Source organism: Mustela nivalis (assembly GCF_964662115.1).
Source record: "Mustela nivalis genome assembly, chromosome: 1".
Taxonomy (NCBI): domain Eukaryota; kingdom Metazoa; phylum Chordata; class Mammalia; order Carnivora; family Mustelidae; genus Mustela; species Mustela nivalis.
In genome coordinates, this window is record NC_139020.1 from 55284282 (window position 1) to 55311622 (window position 27341).

The window sequence follows — 27341 nt, forward strand, 5'->3', positions numbered from 1 at the left end:
TACAAAATGTGGAAAACACTGTTCAGACCAAGGGTTATGAAACTTCTAGAGATCCCTCAGCATCGTGCTGGGGACAGAGGAGGTCAGTCTTGCTCAGGGCACAGCCCACAACACCACTCTCGGTGGCCCCAGTGCCTCCTTCCCTCCATCCACTGGCATTTGTGAAGGGCTTGCCCTAACTACATTTTTCCCCATTTAATTTTAGTGTCAGGTTCAGGGAACGTTAGTTCCTCTGACTCCTCACTCCTAGAGAGAGGAGAGATCTCCCTAGAGGACCTACAGGATACACCTCTGTATCCTCTAGGTCCTCTCCAGGCCCTATGTCACTTCCTGCCCCATGTCTATATCATTTAACATGTCTATGTAATAACCTGAGCTTTAGCAATAATGTTGTGTCCATTGAAGTCCTGCACAGATGCCTTTTAGAGTGTTTTCCATAGGCTTTCATAGACGGTTCTAACCATTAATCTACTGCAAATTATTTTTTTTTAAAGCAATAACATGCCTGGGTCTTGCATTTTATTAGTGTGCAAACCTCAGATTAGCCTTGCAGCAGAGCTCATGGATGCCAAAATGCCCTTCATTCTCATCCCACCTCACCATTGTCTCACTGCAACCTTCTCCTAACTGCCCCAGGTTCTCCTGACGTCTTTCCGCTAGCATCAGTAATAAATGTCACCCTTGGCTAGTCCACATGAGCAAGTATTGCACTGTCTGTCTTTCTCGAAGGCTACAGGTGGCTCTGGGATTAGCTCTGCAAACTGACTTCTGTCCCGTCCTGCTAAAGCCTCCTCCCGGTTTTGTTTGTCATAGGCAGAGGAGATTCGATGACATTAGTCAGCTTTTCTGCCACTCTGTCTGCAAACACAATGCCCCCGTTATCTGACCTGATGGAACTTTTTATTTTTGCATCTCTGTGCTATTATTTATGGCTAAGAAACTTGAAAGATAGGACTCCACCTATGGCGAACAGTGAGTGAATAAGTTGTGCTGGTGTATTAAATGGCTTACGAAAGAAAATCTCCATCCCAGCAACAATGCAGTATCTCCACATTCAATCAGATAGACATGATAAGCCTCTCCTTGATGTTTTCTGCAGCAGTGCTAGCTAGGTAAAAGCTTTGTAATGAAGTTCTCCCTTCCCCCAAAATAAACCTTACATTTTTAGGTGATTCTTTGTCTGTTCTTTAGGAGGATTATATTTATTTCTTTTCCTGCTAGGAAGGTATTAGCTTTGTCCTCCTTTAAATCCAAAAAATTTTCTTTATCCAACCTTTCTTCTCTGTTTTGAGAAGAAGGATAAGTAAGTGTATGGTTTGCTCATACATCAAAGTCTTATCAGTACATCTCCTATTCACTAGAAAATTATGGCACATTTTTCACATTTTCACATTAAGAATGTATCAAAAAATGTTATTATGGAGTTTGGACCATGTGCTGTTTTTCTTGTTATGTATTGCACATGGAAGAGTAAACACTATAAAGGAGAAAACATAAAAGCAAATGTTTGTTTACCTGCTCTCAACCATGAACCTGACCGCAAGTTGTCTGTATCTGAATCACAGAGAGGATTGTGAAAACTCACCCACCTCTTCTCACACAGAATCTTGCAAATGTAACTGCTTCATAGCAACATAAAAACTGCTTTTAGTTTTACTAAATATCATTGAGGTTATGGACATTGGGGAAGGTATGTGCTATGGTGAGTGCTATATGAAGTGTGTAAACCTGGCGATTCACAGACCTGTACCCCTGGGGCTAATAAGACATTATATGTTAATAAAAAATATTTAAAAATATCATTGAGTTGATTAGGTAGCTTCTAAATTATGCCATTTATTTTTACATAAACTTATAAGCCTTCATGAACGAGCCAACGCTCTTCAGGAGACTAAGCTTGCTGCCCTTTCTCCTTGGTCCCAACCTCTAAACTTTTGATTACCACTCCTCTATTTAAAGAAATCATATGCTTCTACACTTCTTACCATAAGAAGGAACTTACTGAAACCATACGAGTACAGACTGTCCAGTTTCAGATTATACATTTAAATTCTAAGAGGAGTACAGAAGGTGGTGACCTTGAACATTTTAAGAACACTTTCAGGCTACAGTTTTAAGAATGTTGATTGGTCTTGATGCATAATGTCCTTTTCCCAATACTTATTTTCTTCCTCACACTGTTTTAGTTTTTTTTCTTCCATGTAAGCATCACATCATTAAATCATATCCTTCATAGAGTGGCTTCTTCTTCGTTTTTCCCCCACAAAGCTTTTTGGTCCAAGCCTTGTTTTCCTTCTCTCTACTGATAACACATCCAACAGAATTTTTTTTCCATAAAGCTATCTTTTTAGAGGTGCCTGGGTGGCTCATTGAGTTAAAGCCTCTGCCTTCGGCTCAGGTCGTGATCTCAGGGTCCTGGGATCGAGTCCCGCATCGGGCTCTCTGCTCAGCAGGGAGCCTGCTTCCCACCCCCCCACCCCCTGCCTGCCTCTCTGCCTACTTGTGATCCCTCTCTGTCAAATAAATAAATAAAATCTTAAAAAAAATACAAACTATCCTTTTATGTATCACATTTGTGTACCTTCCAGACACCAACATTCACACTCCAAGCACTTCCAGCTGGAAAAGCCACATTGTCTTTAGAAAATATTAGTCTGTATACGGAAACATTTGACCCTATGCCTATTTTTTTTCTTATTCTCTATAAGTAATATCATTATTTTTGTTTTCAAATTCTTTATTTTTTATCTTTTCATTTAACACTCGCTTGGTGACAATCCTCTTGCCAGAAATGAGATTTGGTCATTGCCCTAAAAATCCAGCTTTACTTATAAATCTTGTAAATAGCATTTTAATTATATCAGCTTGTTTTCAGATATTCCATTTAATGAAGAGATTCTATTCCAATCAGCACAATTAAATTGTGGCTGAAAATGTGATTGAATTTAGAATGTATAATATTGAAAACCAGCTTTGTCATTGTCCAAAGTGTTTTTAACAAAAATTATTTCATTCATCTTCCATATCTACTCACATGCTATAGGCATTATTATCTCTACTTTATAGGTAAAGCGAGAATCAGAGTTTTAAAAATGATTTGCATATTGTCACATGTAAAATGCATTGAAGATCTGCTACCCAAATCAAAATCTTGCAATATCTCAACTGGAATCTTTTCCATAATACATTAGGTTACAGTTTGACTAAATTCTTGTATATATATTTTAATTCTTCTGAATACACTGACATATGACATGTCTGTTTTATCCTCCAACATAATGATTTTAATAATTTGTTCCAATAATGTTTCTCTGCTAGTGACCCTTCTGGAGAATACTTCAACTTGGTCACATATAAATTTAACTAAAAATAACCTTTCTAGTTGTTTGGTGACTAATTCAGTCATTTGAGATATTTTTGCTAGTTCCTTACCAACACAATATTTTTTATATGTGTAAACTGAAAGGTCACCCTTTGGTTACTATTTTCTCTGTGTTATTGCCAGAGACTTAGATAATAATGGGCTCCATTTTTACAGAAATATCTTTTGCAAGATTTTGCTATTCAATGTCACGTTGAATAATACACAGTCAAAATATAATAATTATCATAATATACACATCCATTGATTTCAATATCTAAGAAAATTTATTAATGAACAGATACAGACTTCTTCATAATATTGATCTTAATTATTAAAATTGTGCTCTAAATTCCCCCTATTTTCTCTCAATAATTCATTAGGAATCTGTTGCTTTTCATTAAAAAGATTCTTAAAACTATTTTTTTCAAGTTTGAATGTAAATATTTAATTTTTTAAAATTTAATTTTATTTTTTTTCAGTGTTCCAAAATTCACTGTTTATGTACCTCACCCAGTGCTCCATGTAATATGTGCCCTCCTTAATACCACCACCAGGCTCACCCAACCCCCAACACCTCTCTCCTCCAAAACCCTGTTTCTCAGTCCAGTCTCTCATTGTTTGTCTCCCTCTCCGATTTCCCCCACCTCACTTCTCTCCCTCTCCCAGTGTCCTCTGTGTAATTCCTTATGCTCCACAAGTAAGTAAAACCATATGATAATTGACTCTCTTTGCTTGACTTATTTCATTCAGCATAATCTCTTCCAGTCCCGTCCATGTTGATATAAAATTTGGGTATTCATCCTTTCTGATGGAGGCACAATACTCCATTATATATATGGACCGTATCTTCTTTATCCATTCATCCATAAAATCTATCTATGAGAAACCTACAGCAAATATCATCCTTAATGGGGAAAACCAGACAGCCTTCCCTTTGAGATCAGGAACACAACAGGGATGTCCACTCTCACCACTGTTATTTGACATGTATTAGAACCCTAGCAACAGGAATCAGACAACAAAAAGAAAAAAAAAAGGTATTCTAATTGGCAAAGAAGAAGTCAAACTCTCTCTCTTTGCAGATGACATGATACTTTATATGGAAAACCCAGAAGACCCCACCCCCAAACTACTAGAACTCATACAGTAATTCAGTAATGTGGCAGGATACAAAAATCAATGTAAGAAAATTGCTTTCTTACACACCAACGATGAAAATATAGAAAGGGAAGTTAGAAAATAGATTCCATTTACTATAGCACCAAAAACCATAAGATACCTGATAAGATACCTGGGAATACACCTAACCAAAGAGGTAAAGGATCTGTACTGTAGGAACTATAGAACACTCATGAAAGAAATTGAAGAAGATACAAAAAGATGGAAAAACATTCCATGCTCATGGATCAAAAGAAAAAACATTGTTAAAATGACTATACTGACTAGAGCCACCTATACTTTTAATGCCATCCCGATCAAAATTCCACTGGCATTTTTCAAAGTCCTGAAACAAACAATCCTAAAATTTTCGTGGAACCAGAAGAGACCCTGAATTGCTAAGGGAATGTTGAAAAAGAAAAATAAAGCTGGGGGCATCACGTTGCCTGATTTCAAGCCTTACTACAAAGCTGTGATCACCAAGACAACATGGTACTGGCACAGAAACAGACACATAGATCAGTGGAACAGAGTAGACAGCCCAGATATGGACCCTCAACTCTATGGTCAAATAATCTTTGACAAAGCAGGAAAAAATATCCAGTGGAAAAAAGACAGTCTCTTTGATAAATGGTGCTGGGAAAACTGGACAGCTATGTGTAGAAGAATGAAACTCAGCCATTCTCTTACACCATATACAAAGATAAACTCAAAATGGATAAAAGACCTCAACGTGAGGCAGGAATCTATCAAAATCCTAGAGGAGAACATAGGCAGTAACCTCTTCGACATCGGCCACTTTAAGACATGTCTCCAAAGGCAAAGGAAACAAAAGCAAAAATGAACTTTTGGGACTTCATCAAGATCAAAAGTTTTTGCACAGCAAAGGAAACAGTCAACAAAACAAAGAGGCAACCCACGGAATGGGAGAAAATATTTGCAAATGACAGTACAGACAAAGGGCTGATATCCAAGATCTATAAAGAACTCCTCAAACTCAACATGCACAAAGCAGATAATCACATCAAAAATGAATAAAAATATTTAATTTGAAGGAAGAATACTTTCTTTTACTTGCCTTTGAACCGCCAGTTTCAAGGTTCAGCAGTGGGTTACTTTCTGAGACGTGGTACAGAATTTTTTTATGGTTTTGTGATCCTACATCAGATCTCTGGTCAGTATGGTTACTGCATATCAGCATACAGTTTTTTTTAAAAGCCACTCAATGTTTTGATTATTTTTAGACTGTGTTCCCAACTTTTTCCAGATCTCTTCTCCCTAGAATTGTCATCTCTTCCTTTTTAATTAATTAATTTATTCATTTATTTTTTATTTTTAAATTTTTATTTATTTTCAGCATAACAGTATTCATTATTTTTTCACCACACCCAGTGCTCCATGCAATCCATGCCCTCTATAATACTCACCACCTGGTACCCCAACCTCCCACCCCCCTGCCACTTCAATTCCCTCAGATTGTTTTCCAGAGTCCATAGTCTCTCATGGTTCACCTCCCCTTCCAATTTCCTCCAACTCCCTTCTCCTCTCTAACTCCCCTTGTCCTCCATGCCATTTGTTATGCTCTACAAATAAGTGAAACCATATGATAATTGACTCTCTCTGCTTGACTTATTTCACTCAGCATAATCTCTTCCAGTCCATCCATGTTGCTACAAAAGTTGGGTATTCATCCTTTCTGATGGAGGCATAATACTCCATAGTGTATATGGACCACATCTTCCTTATCCATTTGTCCCCGTTTAAAGGCATCTTGGTTCTTTCCACAGTAAGGCGACCGTGGCCATTGCTGCTATAAACATTGAGGTACAGATGGCCCTTCTTTTCACGACATCTGTATCTTTGGGGTCAACTCTTCTTACCTCTATTTGCCATGTAGATGAGATAAAATCACAACCAGAGAAACTTCCCGAACATAATTTTCATGTTGTAGTTCACATGACAAGAAGTGTTAACAGACACTTCAAATATAGATAAATAAGTAAGCCTTTTAGGATTTGTTTCATTTTGTGTTTTTGTTTTCATTCGTCTGTTTGTTTTGGGTAAGGAAGTAAAGCTTATTCAAATCAGCAAGAGCAGAGAGGGAAATCTGACTGAAGGAAACAGAGGTGTTCCATGAAGTGTGAAGGCAGAAAGGACAGTATGCCCCACTCATGATGGACCGTCCCACAGAAAAGGCACTAGTAGAGTTCCCCATGTTTATAGCTTGGTTTTTTCCTCCCATAAAATGGCCACACATCCAGGCCCTGCGTCACCTCTAAGCTGCGTTTGTGTTTCCATCTCAAATTACCAAGAGAGAATATATATGATCGGGCCAAATCAAAGAAGATATTTATGTCTGGTGGTGGTGGCTAAGTGCCTTGATTTGAGATATCAGCTGACTCTGAAGCTAAGCTCTCCTCACAACATTCTCTAAAAGATTTAAATGTATGGCAATATTTCTTTTAACTTGACTATTTTTAATATCTTTCAGATAACATGTACAGGTACCCTGAAGACTACATTCCCAGGTATGTAGAAATAACTTATGTATTATGATTCCCAAGTAATAAGGGGGCATAACAAATGTTATATTACTTATAAGTTTGGCTCAGGGATGTCACGTTTGGGTAAAAATAAAATTAAAAGTGAGCTTTAATTTCTGTTATTTCTCTCTGAAGATCAAAAGCTATAATGTTATTATCTTCCTTAGTGACTTACTAATCCTGAGTCAGTAAGAGAGCTGGTTAAGGGACAAAATGAGACTCTAACCTAGTATCTACAGAATTCTTGTCAATATCAGATGGATATATCCTAGATTATGAATCAGATCAAATTGTAAGAATGTAGTCTAATTATACATGGAATTGTGGGGCCCTTAAGAAGCCAGATTGGAAAAGAAGTGTGGCAAAACCTAATGAAATTTAAGATATATATATACATACATACTTAGATAAGGATGCTTTGTGCTATGCTGCTGTTAAGATTAATGTCAACCAATGGGGAAATGTGATTAATCAGCCCTAAAATAATATATGGATACAGATATAGTGTATTCTCTTTAATACCTGTTAACTGAATTACAGAGAAATTTATATGACTTTTTTTTTAACAAAAGAAGGTTTATGGCATAAATCATAGCAGAGAATTTTCATTTTATTTCACAGTATATTCTGACCCAAATGTGTTATTAGATTGGAGATTTCTCCTTTAGGATGAAAACACATCTAAATATAGAGAATTTCCTAGAGGACTCTTCAAGACCTTTCTGAAATGGTAGGCTAAAAGGCAGAAAGGTCTTTCACAAACACAGAGCTTTCTCACTGGGTAGGATAAGATTATAAGCTTTCTGTTAGCCTCTAAAAGGTCTTTTTAAAATTTTTCTCCATGTGGAAATATCTCTGACAGATTCAGGATGTAGGCTTCAGGCAGATTCACACAAAAAAGAAAATCTTTATTTTTGCGATGTATCATTGCATTCTATAACAAGATAATCTTCAATGCATTATCTCATATCAAGAGAGATTTGCTGATTTGGTTAAAACAAACAACATGACAAAGAAAATCCTCTATGGATTTTCCATGTAGAAGTTAATCTCTTGGACAATTGATTTGATACTTGTTATTTGAAAGGCAATTAAGCTGCAATGTGATAGAAAGTCTAGTGATTTGATCAATCTGCTAAAGATTGGGTTGGTACTCTTGGGTTGGAATGGCAAGAGTCAGGAGGGAAAATTGGTAAAATACCCATCTCATAGTAAGCAGGCTCTTACCTATAGGGCAAGTATGAAAAAGAAATTGGTTCTTCTATAACATTCATTCATTCAATAAGTATTTGTTCAACAAATAGGAGTTGTGCTAGACAAGAGATGCAAAGATGGAAAGATGCAGATTACTAAATCGTGGATTTAGCAATCTGTTATCTATTGTAACCTCAATTTAGGCATAATTTGAATATAAAATGCAGATTTTATCTTTAACAAGAGGCTGGCGTGTTAATTATGTATGTACTTCACAGCTTGTCTATTTCTGATTATGTATTTAGAGATCTAAAATCACCTTTGTAGGAAGGACATGGAGACTCTAGGAGATAACAAATGTGAAACTATTTCCAGCTATTAAAACTTCAACATTAAAACAGCAAGTGGAAATAAAGGCTATTTCTTAAGTAGAAGGTAGAAGTAGAAGTAAAATTAGTGATGCCCCTCAGTTCTTAGGTGGTTTGAGGCTATGGCTCCCCACTGAACCATCTCTCTGCCCCTACTCAACATTGGTTTAGGTAGAAACCCATGCTTCTCTGATCTTATCTTCCTGTTTTCCCAAAACCCTGCCCTTCCTGTGCTGTAGGTCAAAAATGTGATCACTTGAAGGACAATGTAGCATCTATATGTAACAGAAAATCAGATACATATTCCCTGGGATTTACCCCTGGACCACTTTATTTTTCCTTTAAAACAAAATTCTAGGGGTGCCTGGGTAGCTCAGGTGGTTAAGCATCTGCCTTCTCAGATCATAATCCCAGGGTCCTGGGATCAAGCTCCAAGTAGGGCTCCCTGCTCAGCGGGGAGCCTGCTTCTCCCTCTCCCTCTGCCCCTGCTTGTGCTCTCTCTGTCAAATAAATAAAATCTTTTTAAAAATTATTTAAATTTTTAAAAAGATAAGTGTGCACAATGCTGGTCTTTTGATCTGTGTTAGGAGGATAATACAATGGGAATATCATGGATTTGAGATCTAGACAATTCTAGGTTTTAATTAAACTCTTGTAATTACTAGGCTTGTAATCTTAGCTAAATGAGCATTGCTGAATTTAAGTTGTATCATCTGAAAAATACAGATTATAATGTAATACTTCCCTTACAAAGCATAATTGATTTAAAAAAAAAAAAGATACTGCTTTATCAGATGAAAATTAAAGTCTAAGAAAATTCCTGCCCATTTGTTGTATATTTAGGAAATCAGTTCAGGTTTATGACTACTTTGAATTTATCACGATTCCTCAGAGTTGCTCTCAAAAACCTTAGGACAGATTCCCAGCAGTCTTTACTTGCTCTGTTCCTGGGTGGCACTGAAAGGTGCTTTCATGGCAAGGCACAGCTCAGCCATTCTTCTACCTTAAGATGATTTCTTGGATTTCCGCAGCTCTGCAAGCTCCTTTCACTTCCCCTCTTTACTAATATCCTACGCTAGTGCCCTGGCCCAGATTGCCAGGGTCTCAATTGTCCTCCTCACCTGAGGTTGTTTATGACAAGAGAACTTTTTTGAAGGAAAAAAAAAAGATTTTATTTATTTATTTGAGAGAGAGAGAGCACAAGCAAGGGGATGGGCAGAGGGAAAAGGAGAAGCAGACTCCCTACTGAGCAGGAAGCCCTACTCGGGGCTTAATCCCAGGCCCCTGGGATCATGACCTGAGCAGAATGCAGACGCTTAACCAACTGAGCCACCCAGGCGTCCCATCGAAAGAACTACTGTGTAGCCTTCCCAGACTTCTGAGACTTCCAAGTGGGTGCACGGATGAAGCCCCCACTGTGATCACTGCCATGCTTATGATCAAAATAGCTCCAAGTTTTCCAGCCTTCTCTTTTTTTTAATGTACAAGCTCCATCCCCGTGTGACTGCAAGATGTCCAGTCCCTTCTTAAGTATTGTTTCTTAAGAAACCTTGAGAAGTACAGATAGGTTCTAAATTGTCCAAATTGCCCAATTGTTCCAAACTGATAGGTTTCAGTTGTCTTTTTGTTGCTCCTAGTTCTGTTTCACTGCTCTCAGCGTCTTTGCCTTTGTCTTTAGAATTCTTCGTGCTGGGAGATATTGCTAGTCTCCTTTCCACAAAACCTTGGCAAAAACTCTTCTTTTTAAGTACTCCAAAGCACTGGCAATATAAGTGCCTTGTGTTTTATAGACTTTATAAAGAAGTGGATATACTGGAAGAAAACTGGAACACTGATAAAGAGAATAAAGATTTAGTATTAAGTAGTATTTGGTATCATGGCTCTGAGAGTCCATTAAGCATCCCTCACAGGGAACACCACTGGGTTCACTTCTTAGTCTCCAACCATACAAAGCCAGTGCTGAGGTTTATACTCTTTCCCAGGACCAGAGGTCTGTATTTGGCCCTCTCACCCCAGGTTCAAGACACCTATACCCATGGTATGGTCCCTGCCAAAGAAAGCAAAAATTCAGTGAGCATGTACTCAGTGACACGTCCCACCAGCAACCTTCCCTTTTCTCTCCTGCATTATTGCTATTGTCCCTTTTTTATTATTCTCATCAATATGTAAGAGTGTCGTTTCACACCTTAAAGAAAGAAGGAGAGAAGGAAAAGGAGAGGAAAGAAAGGAAAAAAGAAAGCTTTCTGGATATTAGATTTCCTACACCCACCTCTCCTTTGCTCTGTACCCTGTATAGTAAAACATGAAAGTCCCATCTACATTCGGTCCATATTTGCTGGCTTCTCCTCTTCTCTTTTTTTTGAACCTACTCTATAAAATTTTGTGCCTTCATTAATCTGCCAGCTCAGCTCTTGTCAAGGTCACCAGTGAAATCCACATGGCCAAATCTTAGTGTTTTCCTATGCAGTCCATCTGTAGCATTTGACACATCGACACTCTCTTCTTGAAACACTTCTCCAGGCTCTGGGTCCTCTCATCTCTAGTTTTCCTCCTCAACAGTGGTTCCTTGCCCTTTGCTGATTTCTGAACCTTTGACATCAGAGTGCCCAGGGCTCACCTAAAGAACCTCTTCTCTATATATACTCATTCCAGAATGTAGTTTTGTCTTTCCCTATGGCTTTAAATAGCACTTATATGCCAATGGAGCCCAAACACATATATCTGCCAATTTAAAGAAATACCTATTAAGAAAATCAAGGTAACATCAAAATCAATTTTTAACAGACCCCTCAGCTTGCTTTTTCCTCAATCTTACAGCTTTCCAGCCCCTTAAAATAGTTTTATTTTATAGAAATATCTTTCATTTTTCTTTGAATATTGGAACCCTACATTTATAATATAGAATTTCAGAATTGAAAGGAACAAAAGTGATTAAATAGTTTAATAAAATTGTTTTATAAATAAGGAAATTGAAACTCACAATTTATGTCCAAAGTCAATCAGATAGAAGTAATGATTTTTTAAAAAATGAATTTACCTATTTAAACCTATTTAATCTACTTAGATAATGAAGTATTTAAGAGTTCACAATAAAATAATGATGAATTAAAAACTTTAAAAATAGGGACTAAGGAAAATATACATAAAGGTAGAAAATAGTTAAAGATACAGTTAATATTATTTTAAGTTTTGGAGTGTCAGCAATTGTGCTTATTGGTCAGAGGGCCATTTCAGACATGTTCAGAGCAATGCACTCACCTCTGGGATGTGGGCTTATTTATTAATCTATTTTTGATAGTACCTAATCTTCTACATAAAACACTACCAAACATTGTGCTTAAAGTTTATTAGATATTTGCAATAGGCTGGAGCTATTTGGCATTGCTAAGTAAAAATATATTTTTTAATTTGTTGGTTAGGCAACTGTTCTTTTATAATACTTTATTTGGGATGATTAATCATTTGAGACCTGTCTGTAGACACAGGGCACTGCATTATAAATCACATCTTATTTTCATTCATAGGGAATGAAGTGATATTCATTTTTTGGACATGATTTATCATTTGCAGGTTGTCTCTGCTATCTATGTGAGCTAGGAAAATGGATGGATTGTCTTATTAAAAATTCTTCACATTTTGCTCTTATATTCTCAGCATAGCCAGAGAAAAACCATGAACAGGGACCACTCCATATTCCAATATTAAGCTGTACTGAATTACTGATGAAAGGAAAGGTTACAGATGAGTTCCTTTGTTATCAGATAAGAGAAATACATGCCAGCATCTGGACTTTTCAAGCCATTTCATACAAGTATCATTTGATCTGTTTTTTTAAGGACACCTACTTACTATTTACATATACTTTGTCCTCTTTCAGAAACATAGGGAGTACTATAGGTGTTATGCCTTGAGATCAGTGTTCTTTTTTCTTTTCATGCAATTCCCTCCAGCTCTTGATGGTCTGTAATCTCAAAGTTAAAGCAGTTGCTACTATTTTATGAAATGCTACTCTCACTGCCTCATATGTTCCTCTGTTCCCAGCCTGCCATTGTGAAGGTTGGTCACCAGGGCCATTGCCATTGTGTGGTGGCTATGATAGGATGTCCACTCTAATCCTAAATGAATTTCTCAGATGAAGGTGTAAGGAAATTTAATCAAACATCAAGAGCAAATAGTATTCAGGGCTTTTGGACTAGACTTGCATTACAATCCTAGCTCTGATAGTCACTGTCTTTGTCTTTGGACAGTTTAACTCTAGGAGCTGCAGATTCTTTACAGGCACAGTGGGAATTTAAAAACAAAGTATCTCAGAGTTGTTCTGTGTGCTGAATGAGCACTGGCATAAAGAAGAGCTTTCAGAATTGTTACTTATTGCTGGCGTTACACATAAGGCCGGGGAAAATATGTTAATCTATCTGACTCTCAGACTTCCCACCTATGAAGTGGGAAATAATATTTTTGCGGAATTTCCCTAGGACTTTGGTATAATGTATATGAAACATTTAGCATAGTATCTGGGTGTAATAGGTGATCAATCATTTTACAACATCTGGACGTCTGTCAAGCTGAGTCTATAGTATCTCTTTGGCCTTGTATTTTTTAAGCATCATTGTCAGTTAGTATTTAGATAGGAAACATAGTTTTAGGGGATTATTTGGAACGATACTCTGGGCAAGTAAACTGGCAGCACAGCACAATGTAGAGTACAGATAACCTCAGTTCTAGTCCCACTTCTGCGGCTTACTAGCCTTCCGACCTTCAAATTATATGACTTCTCTGTGCCTCAAATTTCTTATGTATATAATGAGAATGTGATAGTGCCTGTCTGGTCAGATTGTTGTTAGAATGGTATAAATGAATATAGAAAATGAAGGTCAAGTAGCATCTGACAAACATAAATGCTAAATAAGTATTTGCTATTGTTATTTCCTGAAAAATCCAAAAACACCTGTTCAAATGTATGCACACACACACATGCATGTAGGAATTCATGCACTTTTTCATCCATTCACTTGTACATGAACATATCTACCTTGGTTGGCTGAGGATAAACAAGAACATGCAATCATATATTGAATTTAGCTGAGAAATTAGTTAAGAACTATGTGTAAAGAGGATTCTAATAAGATAAATTATCTTCCATTGTTATAGGGAGGATGAATATTATATTGAAGACACACCAATTTATGGTAACTTAGATGACATAGTCCCAGGTAAGTTTTATTTTTCCCGAAATTATATTTATCTATAAATTAATATCCCTCCCCTTAATTCCACATCATTTGAGATAGCTTATTTCTGGTTGTAATCACATTTAAATATCCCAATGGCAATCATAGATTCAATAATGTTTAGTATATTATTTAGTATACACTTCCAAAACTGCATATTATAAATTGTATTGCAACATCCTGTCTTTCTATATTCTCCTGATTTTACTGTAGTAGAAATGTGAATACAGAAGACTATCACCATGAATTTTGACACACACAATTCTATGAAATAAAGCTATTTCTAGAATAGAAAATGGCTCAGGGAAACAGAGTCCTGTGCGCTGTCTACAAAAGCAAATCTATAATGAATAATCTGGAACAAGGAGCATGTTCTCTGGTTCCCCTTGTTTTAACTGCTCCTGTTAAGCAAAGAACCTAGGGCTACATTGATGGCAAGTGGGTAAAGAGAAGAGCTAAATCACCACTGACTAGGTTATACATTTTTTTATTCTTAGGTAACAAGTACTTTTCAATTCCCAGCATCCCTTATTACTTGAAACATCCCAACCACCCCAAACAAAATGCCACTCAATTCCTTAAGGCAGACAATCATGATCTGATCCCAGAGCTCTGATGAGAGAAGCCATGAGGCTAAATGCTAACATTTAACCCCATTCAGCCTTGCACTCTCAAGCCCTTCAATTCATTCATGAATTGGGGGTTAACCGAGATTTCCAGAAACGGACTAAACTATCTGAAACTCTGTATAGCAAATCCAAGCTATATAAATCTCTGAATATGCAATTCTCCTAAAGTTAGGAATAACTAAAGGATTCAAAATTTTATTTAATTTTTAAAAATGTATTTAATCTTTGTCTTCCCCTTCCTTTTAAAGTATCTTCTAATCTCTGTGCTCTGACAAATCAGAACTATTTTTTAGGACTATCTTGTTAAAAATATTTTGCCTTCCCACTTCACCCTGCAGAATCATTATCCCCACCTGTAATATTTGAGATTTCAATTCTTCTCTACTCTGGTGGTGCAAAGCCCACCATATCTGCAATTTCAGTATCTAAGGGGGGCATTGGTGCCACCCCACACATTCTGATTTAGTAATGTTTAGGAATAGGGTTTAGGAATTTACTAGTTGACAAACTTCCAGGTAAGTGTAATGCACGTTTTCCATGGACCATACTTTGAGAAACATCACTCTGCATTAATTTTCAGAAGGGGTTGAATGATTGATTATAAGATAACTTGCACTATAGTGAATATATCTTTTTTCCTATAGGATCAAATCAGTGCAATCCACATTTCTGCCAGGTGACTGGCCATCCTACAAGTCACTTTCTCTCTATCTTCTCCCTTTCAAACACACATATGTGGAGGAATAAAGGGATGGATGGTTTAATAAGCATGTTCCCACAGGATGAAATGACTTCAGGTCTGCTGGCTATTGGACACTGCACAAAAACCGTAAATACATAGGACCAGCATTACAGAGCTCCAGACCCCCCCAAAACAGCCTGTCTGTGCTGTCACTGATTTATGGGACAAAAAAACAGGATCTAAACATTCTTTTTTTTTTTTTTAAAGAAAGATTTTATTTATTTATTTGAGAGAGAGGGCACAAAGCAGTGGGGAGAGGGGCAGAGGGGGAGGGAGAAGCAGTTTCCCTGAGCAGGGAGTCTGATGAGAGAGGCTCCATCTCAGCACCCAAAGATCATGACCTGAGCCAAAGGCAGCCACTTAACTGATTGAGCCACATTCTTTTTTAAAAAGAGAGATGTTTAAATGTCTCTGAGTAAAACCTCTTGCTCATGGGGAAAATAACCAAATTGCAATCATCTGTGCATGTGCACTGCACTCGGCCGCCATGACCTTTTGCAATCACACACAAATATAAGCAAACACATGGGATCTCTATATCATTCAAATGGAAACTGAAGTTGAGCCCATCATGTCCTACAATGGCATAAATTAATATGATAATAGTCTTTATCCCTAGTGACCTCTTTTGTATTATTATTAACTCTCTGGGGTAAAAGACTTCTTCACATTCTGATCTGCAGAAAATGGTTTGTGCTTCCTCTCTTTTTTGCATCTCCACAAAAAAAGACAAGTCGAATGATTCTTGGGGGTTTCACATGTACAGCTAAATATGGTTTGGGTTATGTATTTTTATTTGTGCCAGCATTTTTTTATTTTTCCATTGTAAATCATGATCTTTTAAACCCCCAAGAACCAGTGGATGAAAATTGTTATGAACAAATGAAGGCTCGACCAGAGAGATGTACAAATAAACTGCAAGAAGTGACCCCGCCTGCACAGGTGAGTTTTGTTGTCTGTATTAAGGGTCAAGCTCAGCCTAGATCACAGCGTGGCTGCATGTTTCAAGAATCTAAGAGCAGCACATTGTGATTCGTATCTGAAGCTGTCTGTGATTTTACAGACCAATTCAGTGTCAAGTTCTGGGACCCAAGCTCTAAAGGGAACCTCAAAGGCAAATAAAGAGTACTCAGAACCACACTCAAAAAGTCCAAAGTGATTGGGAGGGAGACAAACCATAAGTGACTCTTAATCTCACAAAACAAACTGAGGGTTGCTGGGAGGAGGGGGTTTGGGATTATGGACATTGGGGAGGGTATGTGCTTTGGTGAGTGCTGTGAAGTGTGTAAACCTGGTGATTCACAGAACTGTACCCCTGGGGATAAAAATATATGTTTATAAAAAATAAAAAGTTAAAACTTAAAAAAAAAAAAAAGTCCAAAGTGATCAGGTAGAAGAAGAATAAATGAAACAAGATGGGATTGGGAGGGAGACAAACCATAAGTGACTCTTAATCTCACAAAACAAACTGAGGGTTGCTGGGGGGAGGGGGTTTGGGAGAAGGGGGTGGGATTATGGACATTGGGGAGGGTATGTGATTTGGTGAGTGCTGTGAAGTGTGTAAACCTGGTGATTCACAGACCTGTACCCCTGGGGATAAAAATATATGTTTATAAAAAATAAAAAATTAAAAAAAAAAAAGTCCAAAGTGTATACCATCACAAAGGCAATAGGTTAAAGGGAAAAGTAGATTTTCTTCTTAATCAACTAAGCGTTTTCTTTCAGATTGAAAAAAAATTGGGTATATCACAAAGATAAACATGAAATTTTACACTTATATCATGCTCATAAGACCTAGGTATTGGAATTTATGGGGGCAGGGAAAGAAGGGGAGAGGAAGGGAGAGAGAAAAAAAGAGAGAGAGAATGGGAGGGAGTGAGGAAGAGGGAGGCAGAGACAGAGACAGTGGTTTAGTTAAAAGATAAATTAACTAGATATAAAAGACCATATTCCTATTTTATAAGGCAACTGAGTATAAACTTTAACACAAGCTCCATGGCTATGGGCTAATGGCAAGAGATTTTCACGTATCTTATGTAGGGTTAGGGAGGACATACATGTAAGCAGAAATATATGAATACTCTAGAAGAAATGGGTAGTTTTTCCTTTTCCTACCACAATCAGTTCAACTTCCTTAGACAGAGCACTGATTTTACCAGAAACCGTTCATAATTTTTCATATGCATGCTGTTGACATGTTACAAATTTCTGTTAAAAGAGTTCTTTTTTCTTTCCCTTCTGGAGCTTGTCCCCTCAGTTATGTGTTCTCTTGCTACTCCCTAGAAATAGTCAGAGGGCCCGCCAGCATTTCCTACATGGTCATTATGTGTCAGGCCTTGTCATATGTGTTTTACATGTATTATCTCCTTGAGTTTTATAAGGGAAACAGCATTATTTCTCCCATTTGACAGAGGCTTGAGAAGGGTGAAAAACTTACCCTAAAGAACTCAGGTACTAAGTAGATAGAGAATCTAAACTTAGTCCTGCCTAACAGAAAAAAATTCTCCTCCCTAAGATGGGCCACATCTTGAAAACTTCCCACTAAGATAGAATTTGTCTCTTTTCCTCTATATGAATCCACCAAGAAATCAGAATTCTTGAAGTTTTTAAGAAACCAAGATGTGGTAAGGTTTAAACAGACTATGAAGTCACTTTCTGATGCACAAATCTGTCATCTGATGGCCCATTAATGGCAAAAAAATTTTAGATAAAACGTATAAAAGCCTTCTAATACAACGTGCTAACTCCAATATAATAAAGAGAAAACCTCTTAGAGAAAGCTAAAATATAACCACACCATCTGAAATGTAGAGATTCACAGCACCTTAATTTTAAAAGAGCTGAAAATTCATAATAAAAGTTGCTACTTATTACATATGAATTGTGGTGCATCTGGTTTTTACTCAAGTGGAAATTGTGCAAAGCTTAAAATGTCTTAAAAGTCTGCTATTTTATAAATTATGTATTTAAAGATACTTCTAAGGATATTACTTTTTATTGTATTACATCCTTCTCACACATTTAGTTTCACAAATTAAACATAATTTCTTTATATTTGCTCAATTCCATTTTATTAGAATGATCATGATCTTCAAAATCACTACCCAGTTTGCTACTACAAGACATACTTTGGTCAATTACAAGAGCGCTCTATATTATGCAGAGAACTTTGTGGGTAAAATATCTGTTTGTTGGAAAAAGAAATCAGCTCCTTGCCCTTTAAAAATGATAGGCACAGTTCAGAAGCTGTAATTTCAATATCTACGTCTACCATCAACTAGGAAGAGTTCATCAGGAAACCTGATTAAGAAAATGAGTCCATAGAGTTCCTGTATCATAAGACAAAGTGAGGGGCACAATTGTGAGCTTATTCCTCTCCTCTTCATGTCCCAGTCTCCCACCAATCTTTTTTTTTTTTTTAAGATTTTATTTATTTATTTGACAGTGAGAGAGACAGATCACAAGTAGGCAGAGAGGCAGGCGGAGGGGGGCGGGAAGCAGACTCCCCGCTCAGCAGAGAGCCCCATACGGGACTCAATCCCAGGACCCTGAGATCATGACCTGAGCTGAAGGCAGAGGCTTCACCCACTGAGCCACCCAGGCGCCCCTCTCCCACCAATCTTAACCTTTCCCTCCTATGTCAGAAGTACCCACTCTCCTTTTCCAAGCCAATAACAACTTACGCTCTTGATCATTTCCTCTACTGCTTTCAAGATCTTGCACCTTCAATTAATTGTCTCCATTTTCAATCTTTTCTTTAAAGAATCATTACTATTTACCTACCAATCTGCACAAATCATCCCAATACTTAAAAACAAAAACAAAAACAACAAAATTTGACTTCTACCTGTGTTTCTCTCTGATTCTTAAGCTAATTCTTACTTTCCTTGACTGTTTTCATAGATACACATTCTTTTACTCCTGGCTATATTTTTTCCACCCATACACTCAGCTGAAACCACACTCTGGAAGTCACAAGTGACTTGTGTACAATCTGTGATCCTTTCCCAGGACTCACATTCTTTGAATTCTGCAGCACTTGATAAAGTTGACCAACTGTTGACCAAACATACATTATTGGAAATGCTTTTAGTTATAAGTACAGAAATAAAGATCTCTAAGTCCAGCCTAAAATGACCTCAAAGGGAACCTGTAGCCTGGCAGGCAAGAAGAAAATAATGGGGGAAGATGGAAAACTATAATTCTTGCCAGATGCCAGTCACAGAAATGGATATTGTCATCTTGATACTTCTGAATCTTTGTACTTTATACTTCTAAATCTCAAGAAATGTAGAAAAAGTGGGGACTCTTGTCGGTACCATCAAATGACCAGTTATTAAACATATGCAAAGTAGATTTTGAGATTCATTTAATTCTTTCCTATTATGCTTGTTCTGGTTTAACCAATTGAGTATTGTCACTTGATGAAAGCAACACAGGGCAAGAGGTACCTAAGGTGAAGGCAGGGGGAGAGTCTTGTGAGAGTCCATCTATATGCTTGTGCATGGGAAGCCTGGGTGGCTCAGTTGGTTAAGTGTCTACCTTTAGCTCAGGTCATGATCCCGGGGCCCTGGGATCAAGTCCTACGTCGGGCTCCTGCCTGATGCACAAGGAGGGAATCTGCTGTGTGTGCACACTCTCTCTGACAAATAAGTAAATACATAAATAAAATTGTTTAAAAAATCAAATATTCATGTATATTTTGTGTATAAGAAACAAATAAAAATACACACACAAAAGTTTAATCTAAGCATTTTTATACTCAAAAGTCTTGGTGGACTATTGTTTTTTGTTGTCATCCTACCTGACCAATTTGGCAAAACAAGGTAGTCAAAGCCCAGAAAACAGCTGCTTGTTTTTCACAGATCTTAGAAATTCCCAGCAGTCGTCCAAGAATAAGATAACACTAAAAAATGAACATGACTTTCTTTTTAGGCAACCGAGGAAGGACAGATGCTCTATGCCTCACTGGATCACAGCTGTGGGGGGAAGAGCAGGATGCCCAAGAAGGAGAACAGTAATTTGTTAGACAAGGATGAAGATGGGCAGTTACACGCAGGGGATGCCAGCCTTTCCAAGATCACTTCGGTAGACAATTTCCCACTTGAGAGCCAGGAAATAGAGGAAAATGTTCATGATGATCCCATCCGATTGTTTGGATTGATTCGTGCGAAGAAAGAATCTATAAACTAGATGGACTGTGATCGAGCTCAATAATCCAGCTCTTACTGGAGATGTTAAAGCCAACAAAATCCGTATACGACACGGCATGATTTGGAAGGGTGTCGATCTACATCATTTGTTAGTGAGATGGTGGCTGACCTCTTATCCAGAGCTTATGTTCTTGCACACCAAACGTAATGCCATGAAAACAAGTTATTTGAATTTGCTTAACAAATGCCTAAGTCGTAAAATGTAAAAGTCAAGTCTGCACATGGAGCCCAATTATGGAGTCATAACTTCACCAACAACACTGAATACTCAGAGAAATAAAACAAACAAAACAAATGTTTTAAGCACAAGTATATTCTAGAACACATTGAAAGAAAAATAAAAGCCACCTTTTAAAAAAATATTTCATCCTTTTTCATCCACGTAACATCAATTAATTGAAAGAAGTTTCTGATCGAAAGACCTAGGACATTAAATACATTCCTACAAGAAGTGCAAGAATCTTCTTAAGAAGAATTGTTCCAAAATGGAAGTATCTTTATTGCTTTTAAAAATTATTATAAAGTTAGTGCATGTTCCCTATAACGATAGACAAATATACAAAAGAAGTTGGATATCACACTAGCCAGAGATAATTACAATGAGCAACTATCCCTATATACATGCATACATCAGTTTTCTTTCTTTTTTTTCTTTTTTACCAAGAAAAGGGAGTGACTATTTTATACATATTATTTAAACTTTTTCCACTTAATATATTGGAGATTTATTTTCCTTGTTTTTTTTTTACTATAACTAAATACAGTTATACATTATCATTTTAATGCCTGCATAGCATCTCATTGATGACTACATTAGAATTTATTCAAATAATTTGAAAGTACATTTAGCTCATTTCCAAGTTCTGTTTTTCACTTTTACAAATAATATTGCAGTGAGAATGCATCCCCACCGGTGCTTACACACTTACCTGACTTCTCAAGGCTAAATGCCTAGGAAAAGAACTGTTGCTTTAAAAGGTGTACATAGTGAGTCTCCATTGAATATATTTCTAAAAGGCCAAGAGTTTGGTCAAGTTATGTGTCCAATTTAAATTCCTAAACTGCCCCCCCAAAATTTAAAAAAAAAAAAAAAAACCTCTCTGTTATTTTTCTATTTGGAATAGAAGTTTAATTGGGTCTCAAGTCATCACTGACCAAGGAAGTATACATGTGAGCTGTCCTTCCCTCTAACCACAGCCTAGTGGATTTTATTCATTCTTTCTTCAGTTCTTTGTTGAGTTCCTAGTGTAGCAGAGGCACTAAGTTAGAAGTCATGTACAGTGAGGGAAACCGAGGTAAAACAAGGTAGGCCCTGCTCCCATGGAGTTATAAATGGGTAGAAAAGATGAGTATCAGGTTAATAGAGTATCAGTACTAGTAAAAAAATATATAACTAAGAAAATACAAGAATGAGAAATAATGATGGAGAGAAGGGCATCTCTGAAGAGAAAATTTTAATTCTGAGCACTGAACAATGAGGAGCCACCCATGGAAAGAGAGAGAGGAAGGAAGAGCATGTTGTGGAAGAACTCTGTCCATACTTGGAAGTACCAACTTCTGTCAGTAATTGTTTTCCGTTATGAACTGGCATAAAATTAAATGCCAGTGCTAAACTAAAATCTCTGAAGTTGTCCACAATGCCATGAAAAAAAATCTAAAAACTCTTAATGTCTAAGGGCAGAAGAAAAGAATTGGGTTTCCAATTCTAGAGAAGAAGTATAAAAACATAAGAAATAATAAGTATATATCAACTTTAAATTTTCAAAATATTTGCTATTATACATTTGTGTTACATTTTTATACATACCATGATTTAGTAAAAATAAAGTTTGACTGTATATTTGGCAGTTACTTTTTCCCATAACTAATCTCATCCTTCACTTGCATTATTTACCTAGCACCTAAAGATATTTGAATTTTTGCCTCTGGTTTATATCATTTGAATTCCACTCAATATTTTGAGTTTTATGTTTCAAATGTACTTGACAACTGATAATTTGGAAGGTTTCTAATGGGAAATCTATATTCCTTAATGAATAAAAGACTATTCAAGTCATCTATTTCCTGTTGAGTGAATGTGCTAGTTTGTATCTTTGGGGGAGTGTGTCCCTCTCATCTAAGTTGTTTAATTTATTAGCATGAAGTTGTTAAAAATATTCCCATACTGTCCTTTTAATATCTATAGAATCTGGTGATTTAACTTCTCTTTGATACTGGGGATTTGCTTCTCCCCGCCACCCATCTGTCTAGATAGAGATTTATCAACTTTTTTCCTTCCTCAAAGAACCACTCACCATTCACATAATCTTTCTACTGTTTTTATATTTTCTGTTTCATCAATTTGCCCTCTGATCTATATTATTTCTTCTGTTTATTGTGTTTTCATCTGTTCTTTTTTAGCTTCTCAAGGTAGAAGCTGAGGTCGGTAATGAGACTTTTCTTCTTGTCTAAAATGGACATCTGGTTTCACAAATCTTCCACAAATTTTGATATATTGTGTTGTTATTTTAATTTCAAGTATTTGTAATTTCCCTTTGGTTCCTTCTTTGGCCTATTGGTTGTTTAGAAGTGTGTTATTTAATTTCCAAGTATTTGAAGAGTTTCCAGATCTTTTTTGTTATTGATTTTGAATTTAATTCCATTGTGAAAAGAAAGCATATGATTTGAATCCTAAATTTATTGAGCCTTCCTTTAATACCCAGAATACAGTCTATCTTGGTGAATGATGATACGCACTTGAAAAGAATGCATAGTCTATTTTTATTAGATAGAATATTCTATAAATGTCAATTAGGTTAACTTGGTTGATAAAGCTTTTCAAGTCTTCTATATGCTCTCTATTTAAAAGGCATTTTTATAGGCAGCATATAGTTTATTTTGCTTTTTTTAATCCAATCTGGCATATAGTTTATTTTGCTTTTTTTAATCCAATCTGATAATCTATGACATTTAATTGGACTGTTTAGACCACTCTCCTTTAATTCAGTTATTGATACGGTTGGGTTCAAAGCAATACTCTTGATCTCTCTTTTCTATTTGTTTTCTATTTTTCATTCATCCTTTCTATTTTTTTATGACTTCTTCTATATCTTCTCTATATATCTATATATTGATACATGAATAATACAAAAGTTAGAGGCACAACCTCCAACACAGTGAAAAACCAACATAAAACTTTTGACGCCCCCAAAACTTAACCACTAATAGCCTCCTATTGACTGAAAGCTTTACCAATAAATTTAAACAGTCTATTAACATGTATTTTGTATGTTGTGTGTATTACATACTAGATTCTTACAATAAAATAAACCCAAGAAAATATTAAGAAAATTGCAAGAAAGAGAAAATATAGTTACAATACTATACTTTATATCAAAAAAAAAACTTCATATAACCAAACCCATGCAGTTCAAGGGCCAACTGTACATTGGTATATTTTTATGACTCTATTTTATCTTCATTGATAGATTATTAGTTAGAAGTTTGTTGTGTCATTTTACTGATTGCTTGGGGTTTATAATAAACATCTTTTTCAAAAAGATTTTATTTCGTTATGGAGAGAGAAAGAGATAGCAAGAGAGAGCAGGGAGAAAAGGGAAAAGTAGGCTCCTCGTTGGGGAGGGAGACCCACATGGGGCTCCATCCCAGGACTCTGGGATCATGAACCAAAGGCAGAGGCTAAACTGACTGAGCCACACCAGGCACCCCTATGAAAAACACCTTTAACTTATCACAGTCTACATTCAAGTGATATACTACTACTTTGGTATAGTAAAAGAACCTTAAAATGGTGCAATTCTATTCTGACTTTTGTGCTCTGGGTTTTCTTTATTTTACACATTGTTATTATTTTTCTCTTAATAAGGACTTATCCATGTTATTTCCTTTAATAAGGCCAATTCTCTTTTTTAAAGATTTAAATAAAAATAAATATTGTTCTGTTTATCCCTGTATTTAACATTTCCAGAACTCTTCAATCCTTTGTGTAGATCCAAGCTCCTATCTAGCTAGTATCATTATTCTTCAGCTTAAGGGACTTTCTTAAACATTTTTTTTAGAACAAGTCTGCTGGTGATTAATTCCTCCAGCTCTTACATATCTGAAAAAGCCTCTACTTTCCTTCATTTTTGAAAGATATTTTCTCTGGGTAAAAAAATTTATGATTGAGTTGACTATATATTTCTTTCAGTATTTTAAAGAAATGGCTTTACTGTTTTCTCAGTTACATTTTTCTGAAGAAAAACTCTAGTGTCATATTTGTCTTTGTCCCTCTGTTATTTATTTTCTCTGATTGTTTTAAGATTTTCCTCCTCACTGATTTTAAACAATATGCCTTGGAGTAGTTTTTGTTCATTTGTTTTTATGTCTTGTGTTAGGAGATTGTCGATCATCTTGAATCTGTGTATTTATAGTTTTCATTAAATATGGAGAAAACCAATATTTCTTTAAATATTTTTCCTGTTCCCAGCCCACAACTCATTTTCAAGATCTTCAATCACTTGCAAATCTCCCACATTCCACTGATATGTTTATTTCAATCTTTTCTCTGTGTTCCATATTGGGTAGTTTCTTTTGCTATGTCTTCAAGGTCACTAGTGTTTGCTTCTAAAATGTTTATCTGCCAGTAATCCAAGATGGATACTTTTTAATCTCAGATAATTTGTTTTTATCTTTATAAATTCAGCTCGAGTAATTTTTTCTTCATTTTTCACATCTCTATCATACATGTCTAACCTTTCTTCTTACTTCTTGAACATATTGCGTGTAGTTTTAACAACTGTTATAATGTTTTTATTTGTTAATTCTATCATCTCTGTCATTCTTCTTTTTTTAAAGATTTTATTTATTTATTTGACAGACAGAGATCCCAAGTAGGCAGAGAGGCAGGCAGAGAGAGAGGGAGGAAGCAGGCTCCCTGCTGAGCAGAGAGCCCCACGAGATCATGAACTGATCCGAAGGCAGAGACTTTAACCCACTGAGCCACCCAGACTCTCTGTCATTCTGAGTTTCAACCCAAAGATTTCCCTCATTATGGGTTATATTTTCTTACATTTTAAAATTCCTAGTATTTTTTTAAGATGGGGTACTTTATTATGTAACTTAAAAGTCTGTGTAAAAGCTACAAACAATGTATCAATTAATATTATACATTTATATATGTACAATACAGAATATATATCCAATATATTTTTTTAAAGATTTTATTTATTTATTTGACAGACAGAGATCACAAGTAGGCAGAGAGGCAGACAGAGAGAGAGAGAGAGGAGGAAACAGGCTCCCTGCTGAGCAGAGAGCCCGATACGGGACTCAATCCCAGGACCCTGAGATCATGACCTGAGCCAAAGGCAGCGGCTTAACCCTCTGAGCCACCCAGGCACCCATATATATCCAATATTAAGGTAAAAATTGCTAGGCTTACAGGGCCTCCTGTGCAGCTCAGTTTGTTAAGCCACTGCCTTCAGATTCAGGTCATGATCCTAGAGTCCCAGGATCAAGTCCCACATCAGGCTCCCCACTCGGCAGGGAGTCTACTTCTCCCTCTGACCCTCTCCCTTCTCATATTCTCTCTCTCACACTCTCTTTCTCAAATAAATAAATAAAATATTTTTTAAAAATTCCTAGGCCTACAGAAACACTTAATAAAGAGTTATAGTTGGACATTTTAATATACTGTTTGAAAAACTTCTTGGGTCAAGTAAGCAAATAATGATCTTATAATGCAGAGGATTAAGTAATAAAATCAGCATGCTCAGTTTAATAGGTATTTTTAGAATTTTTAACATCAGAAACAAAGAACATACATCCTTTTCATATGTCTCTGGGAAGTTTACCAAATTAGTCATGTATTAGTACACAGTGGAAAGTCATAAATTATAAAGACAGAGATTTTGCAAAAAAGATGCTCACTATAGGCCACTGAAACTAGAAATCAGTAAGATTGATCTCCAAACTCCCTCAACTATCTGAAAATTATAGAACACTTACTTTTTTTTATTTAAAGATTTTAGTTATTTATGTGACACAGAGAGAGAGAGAGAGAGAGAGTGCACAAATAGGGGGAGTGGCAGAGGGAGAGGGAGAAGCAGGCTCCCCAATGAGCAGGGAGTCCAATATGGAGCCTGATCCCAGGACCCTGGGATCACCATCTGAGCCAAAGGCAGACAGTTAACCAACTGACTTACTCAGCCTCCCCCATTATTTTCTAACATAACTTCTAGATCAATGAGAAAATTGTAATTAGAATAACAGATTTTCTAGAAAAAAATGAAGTAAAGAATATATCTAAAAACCTATGCAGTATGGTAAAGATTTACTCAAAGGAAACATTATGACCTCAATTCTTTTTTGTTAAATATTATTATTTTTTTAAAGATTGTATTTATTTGACAGAGAGACAGGAGAGAAGGAACACAAGCAGTGGGGGTGGGAGAGGGAGAAGCAGGCTTTCCACTGAGCAGAGAGCCCTACACAGGAGTCAATTCCAGAACCCCGGGATCATGACCTGAGTTGAAGGCAGAAGCTTAATGGGAGCCACGCTGGTGCCCCTAAATATTATTTTTAATTATTAAATTCAATTACTTAACATATAGTATATTATTAGTTTCAGAGGTAGAGCTCAGTGCTTTGTCAGTTTTATATCATACCCAGTGCTCATTACAACTATTTTTTTTTAGGACTTATTTATTTATTAGAGAGAGAGAGAGAGAGAGAGAGCTCTGGAGAGTGCGTGGGAGCAAAGAGAGTGGCAAAGGGATGGGGAGAGAACATCTCAAGCCGACTGTGCTCAGCGTGGAGCCTGACTCAGGACTTGATCTCAAGACCCTGAGATCATAACTTGAGCTGAAATCAAGAGTTGAATGCTTAACTGACTGTGCCACCCCTGTAGAATCTTGTTT

At 36.5% G+C, this 27341-nt stretch overlaps 1 protein-coding gene across 1 annotated transcript in view; it reads left to right on the forward strand.

The window, feature by feature from the left end:
* The window catches only part of TRAT1 (T cell receptor associated transmembrane adaptor 1), a 38719-nt gene extending 16221 nt beyond the window's left edge, over positions 1-22498 (forward strand). Inside the window, exons 3-6 of the mRNA XM_082697413.1 lie at positions 7014-7050; positions 13779-13840; positions 16083-16171; positions 20165-22498. Coding sequence (XP_082553539.1) covers positions 7014-7050; positions 13779-13840; positions 16083-16171; positions 20165-20422 — 446 coding nt within the window. The 3' untranslated portion in view covers positions 20423-22498. The remainder of the gene's footprint in view (positions 1-7013; positions 7051-13778; positions 13841-16082; positions 16172-20164) is intronic.
* Positions 22499-27341: the final 4843 nt, after the last annotated feature.